The 16464-nt window shown below is 36.6% G+C and overlaps 1 protein-coding gene across 1 annotated transcript; it reads right to left on the reverse strand.

Annotated features, from left to right (window-relative positions):
- Positions 1–15743: 15743 nt before the first annotated feature.
- On the reverse strand, positions 15744–16157 carry LOC120608934 (40S ribosomal protein S25-like). Its single transcript, XM_039870901.1, has one exon. The coding sequence runs from the start codon at positions 16155–16157 to the stop codon at positions 15744–15746; it is 414 nt and encodes a 137-aa protein (XP_039726835.1).
- Between the last annotated feature and the right edge of the window lie 307 nt (positions 16158–16464).

Below are 16464 nucleotides of genomic sequence, written 5' to 3' on the forward strand. Positions count from 1 at the left end.
TATAAATGATATCATACAGTATTTGTCCTTACCTGACTTATTTCATGTAGGATAATACCCTCGAGGCCCACCCATGTAGCACAAATAGCAGATGTCATTCTTTCTCGTGGTTGAATAATATTCATGTGTGTGTGTGTGCATGTATATGTGTGTGTGACATCTTCTTTATCCATTCATCCATTGACAGACACTTAAGTTGTCCTCATATCTTGGCTATTGTGAATAATTCTGCAATGAACAGGAGAGCCAAAAACCCTTTTATTTGTTTTCATCTTATAGTTCTAAAAATAGTTCAACAATAAAATGGGATATAAAATGGAAGATTAAAACAGATTTCTTCACAGTGGTTCCATATTATGCCATTATATAGATGTATCATAATTTTTATCAGACTTTGCTATTTGAATACGTAGGTAGTTTTTGGTTTTTCCCTTTTACAAATAATATTGCTAAGAATATCCTTGAATATTATTTTTGCACATTTGTGTGGCACATCTATAGCATAAATTCGTAAAAGTAAAATTCCTAAGTAGAGTGCTATGAGAACTAAAGAAAAAATATTTAAAATATTGCCAAATCTCTTTCCTAAAAATCAGCCCCAATTTAAATTCCAAAAATTCCCAAAATCAGTGCAAGAGACTGCCTCTTTCCTTGTACTCTCACTAGCTATTAGCATATCAAAATGTTCTAATCCTCGCCAATTATAATAGGTGGGAAATATTACTTCACAGGGCCCCTGCAAACCTAGAGAGCCTTCATGAGAACTTTTAAAAGGTGTCCCCTCTGGGTGAATAAATTTTCAAAGTTTCCTCCCCACTCTCCACTCCACTCCCCACTCTCCACCCCACTCCCCACCCCCACCAATCTTGTAGGTCCACAGAGGCCATGCTAGAACATGAAATTTGCCATTCAGAACTCCATTGCTACCCTACTCTCCCCTTGGTCAGTCATCTTTGCACAATGCGTTAACTGAACTACTATATGCGGCAGCTCTGAAAACTCACTATTTAAAATTGCATTTCTTTAACTTTGAGTTAAGTCTATACAATCCTTAGTATTTTTATTGGCCATTTGTTTTTCTTTTTTTTTTTTCTTTTTGAAGAGATGTTCTGAGTAATTAAAAACCCATCAAGATAATATTTTCATGAATCTGTATAATATCTCAATAGAACTGATGAATAGTAAATGATAATATCATTTGGTAACAAATGAATGAATAAATGTTTGGCCCTGTGATATCCCAGCCAGCATCCTCCCAGAAAATGTGGGTCATACAACAGGAAAGTGACAGTGAGACACTGTTTCTCAAAAGTTTCAAACACTAGACCTCGGGAAATGAGCACTCTTGCCCCTGGGATAGGTAGTTGAGGAAATCCTCAATTCATACCTACCAAGTGACAATTGTATAGATTTACATTCATTTAAGCTTAAGTTCAGGTCACAAAGTAAAAATAAAATGAAGTATTTTTTACTCTCTACTAACTGCACAATAAATTAATATGTTTGGAGAGAAATCTCTTCTTTCCAAAGCCTCTATGAAATAAAGCTGTTTGGGCATCTGTGAAGGGCCATGTTTCAGATATCTATTCCCATGTAACAAACCCCCCCAAAACATGGTGATTTAAAATATTGGCGTTATATTATGATTTGCAATCCTGTGTGTTGACAATCTTGGCTTTTCTTTTTTCAGGCTCAGTTGAGGTCACTTATGTAAGGCTGTAGCCATTGGACCACCTGCCTGGAGTTGGAGAGTCCAAGAATGGTCTCGCTCCATGTCTGGCTATTGGTGCTGGCTGTCTGCTGGGACCCAATGGTTGTCCTTCATGTAGACTAAGCTGGGCTTCTTGTAGCATGGAGCAAGATAGCAAAGGCAGAAGCTGCAAGGTCTCTTAAGGTCTTGGTTCTGAAATTCACACAGCCTCACATTCTATTAGTCAAAACAAGTAACAAAGCCAGCTGAGTTTCAAGTGGCAGAAAATTGGTCTCCATTTGCTGATGGGAAGAGCAGCAAAGCCACATTGCAAAGGAGTGTGGGCATAGGGAGGTGGGATTCATTGGGAGGTGTTATAATGAGCTACTACAGGCAACTTTACTCACATCATTAATGTTGCTCATCTCATTTATACTCCCCATTTTCTAGTGAGTGAAAACCATCTGAGTATTTTCAGTCAAGAAAGACTAACTTCTGTGTTTTTCTTATTAAGGAAAAAAGTAATATAGACTCATGGGAGAAATTTTTAAAATCCTGTCAAAACCAAGGAGGAAAAAATAGCAATAACACATAATCCCACCACCCCATAATAACTATTGTTAGGATCAGGTATATATCCATCCAGCCATTGTTCTGAAATATTGGTAATAACATATAATCTACATAAAATATGTATTATTGTATATTTTCTTACCAGGCACTGTGCTGTGTACTTTGCATAGATTTATTCATTTAACACTCATCACTATCCTATGAGATAGGTACTATTATTAGTTCCATTTTACAAGAGAAAATTGAGGCTTAAAGGTGTTAGCTAACTTGCCTAATGCCATATATGTACATATATTATGCATATATATAAATCATACTATTGTAAGTTTTCTTTTTCATGGAATAGTATATTATACAAATTTCCTTACTTGATAATTTTGAATGTGCTAAATCAAAATTGAAAAGCAACAATGACCTTAAAACATGTGAGATTCTGGTTCATGGCCATGATTCCTTCTTAAGTCTGTCAGGCGGTTGCAGATTAGAACAAAATCATGATGTACGCCCTTCACTGCAAAATACTAGCTTTGAAATTTTAATCTTTTATAAGAGCTTGAAGGCTTGATTTTGGCAATGTTGATTGGTGGAGAAAATAACATCTGAATTTTTTAATGTTATGACACATTTTCTAAAAGTCCAGCAGCATGAGTGCAAAGTTGGAGCACACCTATTCCTCTAAGGAGTCAAAGAGTGTGACATGACACTTATCACCACAGTGAAACCCAAAGCTTTTCAAGTGTAGGGTGTTTGTGGTTTGATACCAGATAATAGCTTTCGTTGATCACCTAGTTCTCAGTAAGTGAACATGGTTTTCCAGTGACATGTACCTTACATTTTTGTCTCTAATCTCTAAATTTTGTACATTCTAGGGAAGAAATTGGCATGGGTTTGTGGTGAGGGAGAAGTGGCAGGTGTAAATGGGAAGAGAAACTCAGCAAGGTCCCTTTTAACTTAAAATCATAGATTAATAACATGAGAGATGTGAAAATAGCAAATGTAACATGGGAAGTAATATAAATGTACAAAATAAAATTTTGACCTTTACAATCATTCTGTAAATTTAGTGCTTATTTATTCTCATTTGCGAGAGGATGTCTTATTATGATTCACCTCAATTTCTATCTATCAGAAATAGAAGATTCAGCAAGCTTCACTAGAAGCCCTTTGATCTAATTATTAAAATTGTGCTCACAGTTCTCATTTCCAGCTAGTAATGGAATAGTAAAGATAAATTTATGAAGAAAGCATTTTACTAATAAAGAGGAAAAAATTGTATAGGTCTGATGTTGCTTTTTACTTAATAGATATTATTGTGTTTTCAACTTTTGAAGAAATATATAAGAAGAATAAACCAATTAAACAGAATTGGCTTACCGTGTGCTAGCGGTTATTATGTAGCCCTCTGTGGATATTTATCTTTGGAAATAAGAAACCCTCAATTCCTAAATTTCTCTTTCATAACAGTACCATATGCTCAAGTAAGTAGAGATTAAATCCTATTGGTCTGGTTATATTTTAAGGCACTATTGGTAAATAAGTTCTTTTTCATATGCCTACGATAAATTGGAAATGGCTGCTTAGAACACTGAGTTGAAATGGATTCTGAGATTGAGTGTTCAAGCTCAGAAGGAGTTCTGAGATAATTTAATGACTTCTGTCACTGGTGGGTGATGCAGGGAATGGCAGTGCATGTGCCTCTTATTGTTATCTCAGATGTAAAGAAATATTATTTTGCATGAAACATCTGTTTATTATTAATATTCTTCCTTTACAATAATTCAACACATATTTTTTGATTACCATCTTTCTTCCAGAAAATGCTGAAGACACAGTAGTGAATGAACAAATACACACACATACACCAACTGACATTTAAATATAGTAGTATTTTCAAAGACCTTTTCTAGAAGATGTCTCATTTACTCTTCCAATGGCCTAGCAAGCCAGGTAAAACAAGTGGTGATATCTACAAATCACCACATAACAAAATCATAACAAAATAAATGAAGAGAATGGGCACAAAAAGGTTAAATGTACTTCCTTAAATATACTTCCTTAAATATACTTCCTTAAATTCATTAGCTTATCCATAAAAAAAAAAAAAAGAATAAAATGGAGCAAACAAAATACTTAATGGTAAATCTTTAAAGAAATTTCATTAAAATCAAGGATAAGATTAACCATTTTCATTCAATACTATATAGGAGCAATTAAGAATTCAAAAGGAATAACCAAAGCTGTTATTATTTACAGAGTATAGATTGTCTATAAATCCCAAGGATTCTACAGACACAATTAAATGAGGGTACAAGAAGATTTCTGGGTACAAAATCAATATACGAAAATCAACAGCATTTTTATGCATCACTAGTACTACCCAGAAAATATAATAGCAAAAGAAAAAAAATCTCATTCTCAACCACAATAACAACAGATTACAAATGCGATTTCAACCAAAATTCCAGCTTAGTTATTTGTAGAACTATGATAACATCAACATAAAGTTCATATTGAAATACAAGGGTCAACAATAGATAAGATAATAATGATCGAGATGGAAACATACACTACCAGATATCAAGACATAAAATTTTGGTAATTAAGACAGTATGACCTTGACCCAAGGACAAATAAACCAATGAAACATTAAAGAGCCTATTAAACAGACCCCTGTATAAATGGAAAATTGATATATGGCAAAGCTGTATTACTATCAATAGAATTAAAAAAGACGGATTAGTTAATAAATGGTCTTAGAAAATTGGCTATTTCTATGGGAAAAAAATTATGTTCTTACATTACACACAAACACACAATTACAGGTAGGTTAAAGACTGAAAAATAATAAGCAAGTCTTTAAAATTTTTCAAAAGGAAATTTAAGAAAACATCTTTCTGACCTTGAAATGGGAAAGAATTCTTACACAAAGTAAAACAAGATTGATACATTTAAACTTCTATACATCAGAAAAGCTACAGGTTTGGAGAAAGTATTTGCACTGACTGTAACTAATAAAAGATTAATTTCCAAAATATATAAAGTATTCCTACAAAACACTAGGACAATGAACCCTACCACCACCATCATGAAATATGAACAGGCACTCACAGAAGAAGAACCCAAATGACAAACAAGAATTTAAAAAGATGCTCAACATCTCTCAATCATAAGCAAAATACAAGTTAAAACAATGATTTCACAAACCGGCAGAAAAGTTTTAAAAGTTGACAAAACTCAGTGTTGATGAAGATGTAGGTATAGCAAGGGAGAGTCTCAAATGCTGATCCGTTGAGTCATTCAGGGATATAGGCAGATGGAGGTTCCAGAGTCTTCTGATACTGCCATTTTAAAACATGGCTTCCATAGTCTCTGCAGCAGGAAAAAGAGCACAGAGAATTCATTCTTCTGTGCTTATCCTGGAAATAACACCATATCTGCGTATAGCCCACTGGCAGAACCAATGAAACTAATCTAAATGCAAAAGAGGCTGGGAGATGCAGTCCTGTGCGCCCAGGAAGAGGAAAATGAAATAGGATTTGATGAACACATGTCATTCTCTCTCTCTGTCATAATTGACAACATATTAAAATTTTATTAAACTTAGTGGTAGATACATGTCAATTTTAATTATTCTCTACATGTGTCTGTATGTTTAAATTTCTCATAATTGTTTTAAAAGTGAGGAAATGAAGAGAAATTAAACCATCTGTTCAGTGTGACAGTGCTAACAAGTGGTATATTGGACTAAAATTATCTCCCTCTCTACTAAACTCTCTTTCTTCAAAAGTCAAATCCAACTACTGATTTCATGTTATTCATTTCAGAAATACTTATTGTGTTTCTATTACATTCCTGCCCTTGAGAAAGATACAGTCCAAAGGTAGAAGAGACAGACATATAAACAATATATTACAGTATATTACAATTATCACAGCTGAACATGAAGAAAAACACATTCGAAGTGCTCCTCATCATTATAACCTGATAACATAAAAACTGGAAACTTCTTCATGATGGTCTTGATTCCCAGAAAGTTTTAAAATGTGCAAGAGCAGTGCATGAGGTCAATGTAATCCTCAATTATGAGAGCTAAACTTTTGTAGAGAGTTATTTCAGGAAATTCCTGAAGTAAAACTTCGCCACGAACTCCACCCAATTCATACTCAGCCTGTACGAACTTGCTAGGGAGGTGCTGCTAAAACAATATATGAAGTCTTGTTCAACCTCATGTCTTCAAAGAAGTTCTTTGCTCTTCTATATGAAAGAAAGATAGAGAGAAATAGGTTCCCAATAGAAAGGAAAATTGTTCGGATTACTAGTATTGACGTCTTATGCCTCATTGGAACGTCTAGGCTGACACCTCTCAATGAACACTTGTGGAAGTAATAGACTAAAAAGACCTAGCATATTTTCTAGACCATCCTCCATAACCAAGGACACAATTGCCTCTGATAATTTATCTCCTTTTATTCTCCTCAACATAGTTAAAAAATATTCACGTTATGTATACAGCTATATTTCTCCAATGAGTTTACTAATCTAGTTCATTCATTTATTCAGCACAAATTTTTGAGCTGGAGATATAGTGATTAGCAAAACAGATATTGTCTCTCAGCTCCTGGAGCTTATACTCCAGTTGGTGAAGTAGACATTAATCAAACAAGTACGCCCATAAATATCTCATATGTTGAAAGAGAATAGGCTACCAGGGATTTTAATTTAGAATTGAGGGATTAAGGAATGTCAATCTGGGAATGTGACTGGTGGTGGCTTAGACCAGGGAAGTGGTAGAGACACTTGCGATATCTCTTGGTGGCTAAATGGGTAGGATTTGATGATTCATAGATATGTAGAGGAAGGCAGATGGAAGTCCAGGATGACTTCAAGCCCAATCCTCAATATAAATATTTCCTTCATACTGTTAGAATGCTTTCTCTCATGTAGTTTTACGAAACGCCCATGTTCATCTATGTTTTGCATTCCTTGCATAAACATTTGAACCTTAGACACAGATATTTCCTTACCTGACAGGAGAATCATTGGAATATCAGCCACCTTTAACTGTGCTAACTCGATGCTGTTTCTTTTCTTTTTTTTCTGTAGCCTGGATGATGCTAAATGCAGAGCTACAAGGCTCTCACTCCCCGACTACTCTCTGCAGTTATTTAATACTCTTTAAGGATTCTAAATTTACATTTAGTTTATTATGTTACATTTACAGGTACGTTAACATGGTACAAAATTTCACAAGGACAAAAGGGTGCACAATGAAAATTAGGTCTCATTTCACCCTTGCACTCAACTGTCTACCTGCTATCCCCAAAACCAACCACTATTATAAATTTCTTGAGTACCCTTCAAGAGATAATTCTTACATAAGCAAACAAATATTTTGTAAATAAATGGAGGAGACTATCATAGTTTTTGTGTCAACTTGACTGGGCAAAGGACGCCTGGATAGCTGGTAAACATTATTTCTGGGTGTGTCTGTGAGAGTGTTTCTATAAGAGATTAGCATTTGGATCAGTAGACTAGGTTAAGAAGATATACCTTCACCAATGCAGGTAGACATCATCCAGTCTTCTGAGGACCTCAATAGAACAAAAAGGCAGAAAAAAGGTCAGTTCACTTCCTCTGCTTCAGCTGGACATCCACCTTCTCCTGCCCTCAGACAATAGTGCTCCTCCTTCAGATTCATATTAGGACTAATACCATCAGAACATTCTTAGGCCTTTAGACTCATACTGAATCACATCACTGTGTTTCCTGGTTCTCCAGATGGCAGACAGCAGGTTGTGAGACTTCTTGGCCTCCTTAATCCCATGAGCCAGTTATTATAATCAATCTATCTATCTATCTATCTATCTATCTATCTATCTATCTATCTATTTCCGTTTCTCTGGAGAACCCTGCCTAATACAGTTACTATAGCTCTATTCTTGCATTCTTCACTTAATATATCTGGAAGATCTTTTCATAGAGTCTTTTCAATGATGGCATATAATTTAAATTGATTTAATTTAAATAATATAATTTATTCAACCTGCCTTTTATTAATTGATATTTATGTTATTTCTAATTGTAGAATTACAAATGATGCTGTAGTAAATAATCTTTACAAGCCCCATTTCAGACATATGTTAGCTCTGTAGAAAAAATTCCTACAAATAGAACGCAGAAGCAAAACGCATGTGTCTTTGTAATTTGATAGCTATTGCCATAATTTAAAGGAATACACCAATTTATACTTCTATCTGCAATATAGTGGCATTCCTGTTTTCCCACATTCTCACCCACATATTATGTCATCAAACTCTTTGATCTTTGACAATCTGAGAAGTATAAATACTATTGCATAATTCTAATTTGCATTTCTCTTAGAGCAAGATTGAACATCTTTCCCTATTGATGTAACAGCCATAAGATTTTACCTTTTCTGTGAACTTTGCACATCTGTTACTTTATGTAAATGAAATTTTTAAAAGTTAAAATAAATAAAAAGTGTTCTTAGATCAACTATGAGTCAAATGTCCTTTGACTATAGTGAAGCAAAGATCTGTTTTCATGAAGTCATTAGCCAATTTGCAGAAAAGTCTTGAAATGTTATTACTCATTACTGAAATAGAACTAGTTGAGAATGGCACTTGATTTCTGCGGTCTTTCTTGCAAAAACCCATAACACCAGAATAACCATAAGAAAAACATCGATGAACCCAAACTAAGAGAAATTCTACAAAATATCTAACCACTACTCAAAACTGTCAAGGTCATCAAAAACAAGGAAAATTTGAAGAGCCTAAGGAGACAAGACTACTAAATGTAACATAATATTCTGGATGGGATCCTGGAAGAGGAAAAGAATATTACAGAAAAACTAAGGCTATGTGAATAAAGTATGGAGTTTAGTTAATAAAAATGTATCAATATAGTTTCTTTAGTTGTGACAAATGTACCACACATAATGCTAAAAATAGGGGAAACTGGGTGCAGGGTATGTGGGAATACTTGGTGGCACTTTTGCAACTTTTCTGTAAATCTAACACTATTTTAAAACAGTTTATTTAAAAATAAAAAAACAAGATTGATAGAGGAGTGGAAAGATGGATAACTTTGTGACAAACTAAATGTAGCAAAATATAACCGGTAAAATCTAGGTGCTAGGCATGTAAAAGTTCACTAACATTTCTTCAACTTTATGTTTGAAAAAATTTATAATAAAATGTTGAAAAATATGTTTATGTAATTAAAAGTGATCTTATTTTTTATTTTTTTATTTTTTGGTACTGTAATACCAGCATGATTACACATACAAAGTTCTAAAAAAAAGTTTTCACTGTGGAATTTCTTTTCTGGCCATTATTACTTTTCATTTTGTTTTGTGATTACTGAAAATAATCTCATATTATAGAAGGGTGTTTAAAATATTATCTCTTCTGGGTATTGAATCACCAAACATGGCACTGCTAAGTACAAGTGAGTGTGGGCTACCCGCATTGTTCCCCAGCCCAGTTCCCCGCATTGTACCCCTGCCCAGTTCCAGTCCTAGAGAAAGTCTGTGATGGAGGGAGGTCAAGGCCATGAAGGCAGTTGGAGTTCTGGGAGCTCAAAGAACAGCAGCTGCAAGGGCAGCATGGAGTCTGGCAGCCTCGGCAGTGGCTCCCCTGCCCTTGGGGCAGCAAAGACATCTGTAGGAGAAATAGGGCACTTTTGGCCCAGGCACTGGCTGCCTCAGCCACAGACAATCCTGGGGAGCTGGAACAGAGCCAGATATGGGAAGTGGTGACGATGCCACCTGGTATCTGCAGAAAGAGCCAGAGAAACATGATTTTATATCAGGATCCCAATTTTATCCCCTTGCTGGGCTAATCAGGAAACATGGGTTAAAGCTTCAGCAGCACCTTTATGTTTTCTATGCAAATTGTTTGAGAACAACTGTGAAAAGCATTAATATTTTATTGCCTCTTATAACTCATTAGGCTCATTTCTAACAACGCCTCACCTTCCTAATTTGTATAATGATAAATTAGATGTGCCACCCACTTGTCAGCTGGGGCCTCCCTGCTCATTCCATCTTTAGCCCAATTTCCATAGTTTTCTGAAAATTTCCAGGGTACTTGGGTTGTCAGCGGCATTTTACTTCTGTATTAGAGTCTGTTTTGTAGCCCTGGAGTCTGGAGGTAAAACTCCATGGCCTCTTGCACCCACGGTAGGAGGTACATCTTCACTGAAGACTTTAGGGAAACGATGGAGGGGAGTTTATATGACAATGCAAAAAACTTCAGACACACGGGTCTGCTCACTAGAAAGGCCTACATGACAGAACTTGTATCACAGCATCCTGGACTTGCTTCAAAGTCCCAGTGAAAGCTAGAAATCTCACCTACTGGCAAAAGGACCAAAAAAGTGTTCATGAGTGTGGAAAATGCTGTTCGCAGAACGCTAAATGCCTAACAGGTATTGTGCTTCTTTCTAAGTAGTGGAAGGCATGAAATACAAGAATTTGACCTTTATTTTGGAGGCGATGCCCCAGTATAGTCCAACCTCTACACCCCTAAAAATTTCACGGATGTAGCAGAGCCTTGACTCTTTGTAGGGATTAAATTCCATTCTCTGAAGCACATATGTCTTACCAAGGCCTTTCATGTGCTGGCAATTTTTGCTCACCTAGTATGAATAATATGGTATCACTGATACAGCAGATCAACATGATGCGGTTTTCTCCAAGCTTCCAAGAGCCATCTTAGCAGTGAGATCGCACCATCTCCTGAGGTCCTTGAGGGTGAACTCATATAGCAGGGGAGAATGCTCTCAGCAATGAATTCTTATGTATCCAATTTTATACCCCACCCCCACTTGACCATTTATACTCAGGATCTATATATACTCTTCCAGCTTCTGACAGTACAGCTCCTTCAAGGTACAGTCTCTATTCTCCCTTAGCAGGGCCATCACTTATATTGTAAATTAACCCTAGTTATTGGTTTAAAGTAGGTAGCAGGGGTTGTGAAGTGAAGTAGGTTAAGATCTTTGGAGGGAAGGAGATATTTTCTTGCAAGACAAAAATTGCTGCATCAACTTCAAAAGTGGGGAGTGCTAACTTTTAACCTGGAGAGAGGGCCTCTTCTGCAGCCCAGAGAATGAAGAGGAAATCTGGGGAGTTGATATTTACAAGGACATTGACCCATATGTCCAGATCTCATTCCTTCCCAATTCAGGCTTTGACTTTAACATAGCTGACTTGCTAGGATTGATAATTCTGTTTTCACTGGAGCTCTGCTACCTTATAATTTAAGTTCTGGGCCTCAACTTCAAGAGGTCTTGTCTCTTAAATTGGTGATTAATCACTCTTGTCTCTCTCTAATAACAGCCATCCTATTCCATTGTCCTTAAATTACTACTTTCCCTGAACCTCTCGATGCCTAGGATGCTGCACCTTCCAGCTCATTCCCTTCCACTGGCATCCCATCCCAATCCACTACTGCTGAAAGTTTTACATTTGCACTGCTAACTCATAAGAGACTCCAGCTACCACTAACTCATAAGAGACTCCAGCTTACCACCAGCAGGTATCCTAGCTTCAAAGCCTTATTTTAGAATCTGCTTCCTAGGACCACACCACTATTGTACCAACTATTGGAGGTTAGGTTCCTCCAGGCTCTCAGACTCTGAGATTTTCTTGTGTGGGTATATTAGGGAGAGCTTTCAGGAGCTGCTCCTGTGAGGGAGTGAAGGAGGCAGGATTGAGTAGAGGGAGAAGTTGAATTGTAGGGTAGGTGTAATAGAGGCCTCAGCTGACCAAACAGGGAGTTCTGAAGCTAAGAAGGCTAATCAGAATTGAGGTTTGGGAATACATCGATAGGTTACCGCCCCTGGGGACAAAATGTAATTTTGAGCGAGGCAGTTCCCTAAGTAGGGTCTCAACTGTGAGATGATACTATGAGCACTGGCCCTGAAATGGGGATCTGGGCGGCAAACTGTGACACCTACTACAGATAGGATGACCAGGGGCAACGAGGAGTGATGGATACCACAGGACATGGGAATATCAGTGCTGAAATGGGGATAGTCGCAAGCAAACCAGAATGTTTGGTTGCCCTACGAGCCCTGGCCCTAAAATATTAAAGGGATCTGCAAATTTGTCAACTACAATTTTCTTGATAATAATGAATATATGTTGGTAGAATATACATCAGTAGTTTAGATGTTGGACCAATGGATGAATATTCAAGGAGTAACAACTATCAACAGCTACTAGAATATCTGACAATATTTGACTTGCATTCTTAGTAGATGAGTCATGGAACAGGAATATTAACATCTCTTAAGTCAGATCTGTGATATGAAAACAGTAGAAGTTGCTCAAATAAGGCGGCTACAAGGAAATAAAAGATCATAATAGGAACATCATAGACATCAGGTCAGCTAGCAATACTACCAGAATTATCTGGGGATCTTATTGTAAATGCAGAGTCTCACCAGCAAAAATACTAATTTGGCACCTCTAGGGTGAGGGTAGAGGACCATGGGGAGCTAGCTGCCTTTTTAACAGGCTCCATGGGGGATTCCGATGCAAGTGACACCAGATCACACTTTAAGAGACACTGCACTATTTCTACAATCCACTTTCTTTTAACCCATTGGTTTAGTCACCAATTGTATTTCTAAGTTTCTAGCAAGTCAGCTTTCCAGATAAAATACAAGACAATCTGTTAAATTTGCATTCCAGATAATAACGTTTAGTATAAATATGTCCCAGGATAACATAAAATAATAATATAAAAGTATAATATCAATCTGTTATGATAAAATAGTATATATAAGTAATATTATTATAAATTGTATTATTAAATAGTATGGAAGATTACAAGTAATAAAACAGAATGTTATTAATAATAAGAAATTATTCACCATTTATCTGAAATTCATATTTAGTTGGATATCCTGCATTTTTATTTGCTAAATCTGCCAATTCTGCTGTCAAGAGAATTTTCAAGCACACAAAAGTAGAAAAATAATCCACATGTAGCCATCCCTCTGCCTGGACAGTTATCAACATTTTGCCCCAGTTATTTTTTTATTGTCCCTACCATTGTGTTCCAAGCTGTGAGAGATACAGAAAAAATTATGTCTGTAAGTAACTATTGTCACGTTGGGGGAACACGATAAACATTCAAGTAATAAATGCTAAAGTGTGTAATACTGATGTAAGTTCTACAGAAGTTCAAGGAAGGGGGCATCAGTGTTGACTGGAGTGGAGGATATAAGCTTAGAATTGGGATTGTGACAGGCCTGGTGAAATCTGTGTAAATAAAGACGAGATGAGCAGGCTTTCTCGGTAACCAGCAAGACCAGGTTGAATTCACTTGGCTCTATAAAAGTCTCTATTTGAAAGCGCTCACCTCTTTAATCATCAGGGCTCACAGCAGCTGTCACCCATCCAGCTAACTACTGCAAATTACATCATCAGAACCGATTAGCTCTTGAAAGTGTCAGCACAATGCCTATTCAATCTCCTCTGGGTGACTCGTTAATTAACCTCTGCAATATGCTGTCTTTGACATCACTGGGGAGTTCCATTTTTCCTTGATTGAAAGTAACCCTGGGAAAAATTATAAATTTATAAGAGAGACAGAATTCTATTCAGTTGGCTAGCTTTATGCTAACGCTTATGAAATGTCATGGCTACTTGAGCCTATAGGCGCAGGTCAAAAATTAAGAAAAATCCAGGAAAATACTGTATCTCATCTCTTTAATTCTGTTAACATTTAAAATGGTCTATTTTCTATGCAAATGACAATAACACAAAATGTGGGGTTTTATACATTTAATAAGCTTTTACTTTCTAATTCCTCTAAACTTTAAATGTAATTTAAACTTCAAATGCTAGGGATGAAACCTTGAAAAAATATTTTATTGAAATATAAGTACAAATTAAGAAACATTAAATGACTAGTATTCTCAGAAGTCCCTTTCATGCCGCCTATCCTCATTCACCACCCCCAACTAAAGGGTAACCATCATCCCGACTTCTAACACAGTAGAATAGTTTTGCCTAGTTTTGTATCTTATGTAAATAGAATCATTCAGTGTGTATCCTCTTATGTGTCTGGCTTCTTTCACTCAACATTACATTTTGAGATTTAAAGGATGCTAATTCTAAAAATACATTTGTTATTAAATAAGTAATATATACTCAACATTTAAAAATTAGGAAACACACCATAATTTTTTATTAGTTTTAAAATTGTATGTACGTCTGTACACAACTTATTTGATCAAGATTATAAACTTTTATAAAGATCCTGCATAAAAAGAAAAGTTCTCATTTCTTTTTGATGTTTTTGGCAATCCTTTTATTTTGGCCTGTTATTATGACTATTAATCCCATTTCTCTAAAACTTCATCCTTAGTCCGATCTCCGTGACATCTTTATGATAAAAATAGAAAGGAATAAGACACAGATAATTTATTTTCCACTGGTGTGCTCACTGGTAGCTTGTGGTCTCTAGGGAAGCAGTTGTGTTACCAGCTCTACCCCTGTAAGGACATCTGTCATAGCAACACTCTGAGATTTCCTCGGAAGATTGGGTGTGCATCCCAGACTTGAGGTGAAGAACTAAGGTATGATTGTTTCCACTCAGCTCATTATGAGCATGAGTCCAGTTCAAAATAGTTCTTCTATGTCACAAACTACCCAGTAAGCACCAGAACCTCCGCCCTTGGCAAGACACTGTGTGGATTTGTGTCTTAAATGACCAGGCATAATGTGGTGCACGAGTGATCATGTCACATAAATTTACATACCACAAACCACACACTGCGCCCAGCCCTGCTCTGAGAGATACAACTCTTTTTTTTTTCCTCCATTATTTTTATTGTGGTAAAATACACAAAACATAAAATTTACCATCTTAACCTTTTTTCAGGGGTATTGAGTACATTTATATTGTACAATCATCACCACTCTCCAATCTCCCTAACTCTTTTATCTTGCAAAACAAATTCTGTACCCATTAAACAATAATTCCCCATTTTCTCCTCCACCAGTCCCTGAAACCACCATCCTACTTTCTCCAGGATATAGACTTTTAAAATACAAAATGCAAAATTCTTTCTCAATTCAGGTTCATGGGACACAAGTGTTGCTTATGAGAAAGTCATTCTCTATTCTCTAAGATGAACCCCAGCCCATTACCTCCTGCTCTCTTTATCTTACAAAGATCATCATCCTCATCTCTGGATTCCCTTTGGTTAAATCAGACTGTTTGGACAGGAAAGAGAAGTTATTTGGTTTAAATGTAAGGACTTATAGGGTATCTCACCCTCAGCCATCTCTTGACGTAAGTTCTGGTTCTTCTCATTCCAGAATAGTAGAATAGTCCAGTGAATTGCACTCTGGTTCACACCATGCCTTCAGCTGACTTAGGGATCTTCTTCTTCCCCTCGTCCTCCTCCTTCTCCTTCTTGATTTAATAAAGTTTTATTTTTCAAAATGTATGGTTGATGGGACCTGTTGTTCACACATCTTCACTGGCAGCTGAGCATCCCCACCCTTGGTGTTTCTGGTGTAAATTACTTGAGCCCTGTGCTTTGAAACTAGATTAATAAGTTCTTTACTAAGGGGCTCCTGAAGGGCTGCCCTGGTCATAGAACCTTGGATCTTCTGTCTCTCAGAGATAACAGCTGGGGTTAAAAGCTTATGGTTTGGAACTTCCTTACAGAGTGTGTCATAGGATGCTTTGTCAAACAAGACTAGATTTTTAAGCTTATCCTGAACTTTGCCTTTGGACCACTTCTTCTTTTTGGCCTTGCCCCCAGATTTGTTCACTGGACCTTTGTCTTTCTTGGCCAACTTTCCAGCATCTTTCTTCTTCTTCTTGTCCTTGGGTGGCATAACTAAGCTCTGAGAACAGCGGCTACCACTGCCGCCTCGCTAAGATGTCAGACAAAAAATGTTAGAGATCTTCTTACAACTCCACAAGGCAGGATGGGCTGTGAGTAAATGCTTTCTCCAGCTGGGTAATTTCTGACCTTGTTCTGTGATTCAGTCCTTTACCACTTATCTCTTGAGCTACTTCATTCTGCCTGACCTGATGGACCTATTGTTACCCACAAGCCCTACCATCAAAGACTTCCAGCCATAACTGGTTGAGAAGATCAGCAAATAACCTCCCCCAAATGCAAGCATGAAACTGGACAAA

The sequence above is a fragment of the Pteropus medius genome, unplaced genomic scaffold (assembly GCF_902729225.1).
Source record: "Pteropus medius unplaced genomic scaffold, Ma_sr-lr_union100, whole genome shotgun sequence".
NCBI classification, from domain to species: Eukaryota; Metazoa; Chordata; class Mammalia; order Chiroptera; family Pteropodidae; genus Pteropus; species Pteropus medius.

Coding starts and splice junctions, on each gene's coding strand:
- LOC120608934 (XM_039870901.1), bottom strand. CDS start 16,157: ATGCCACCCAAGGACAAGAAGAAGAAGAAAGATGCTGGAAAGTTGGCC.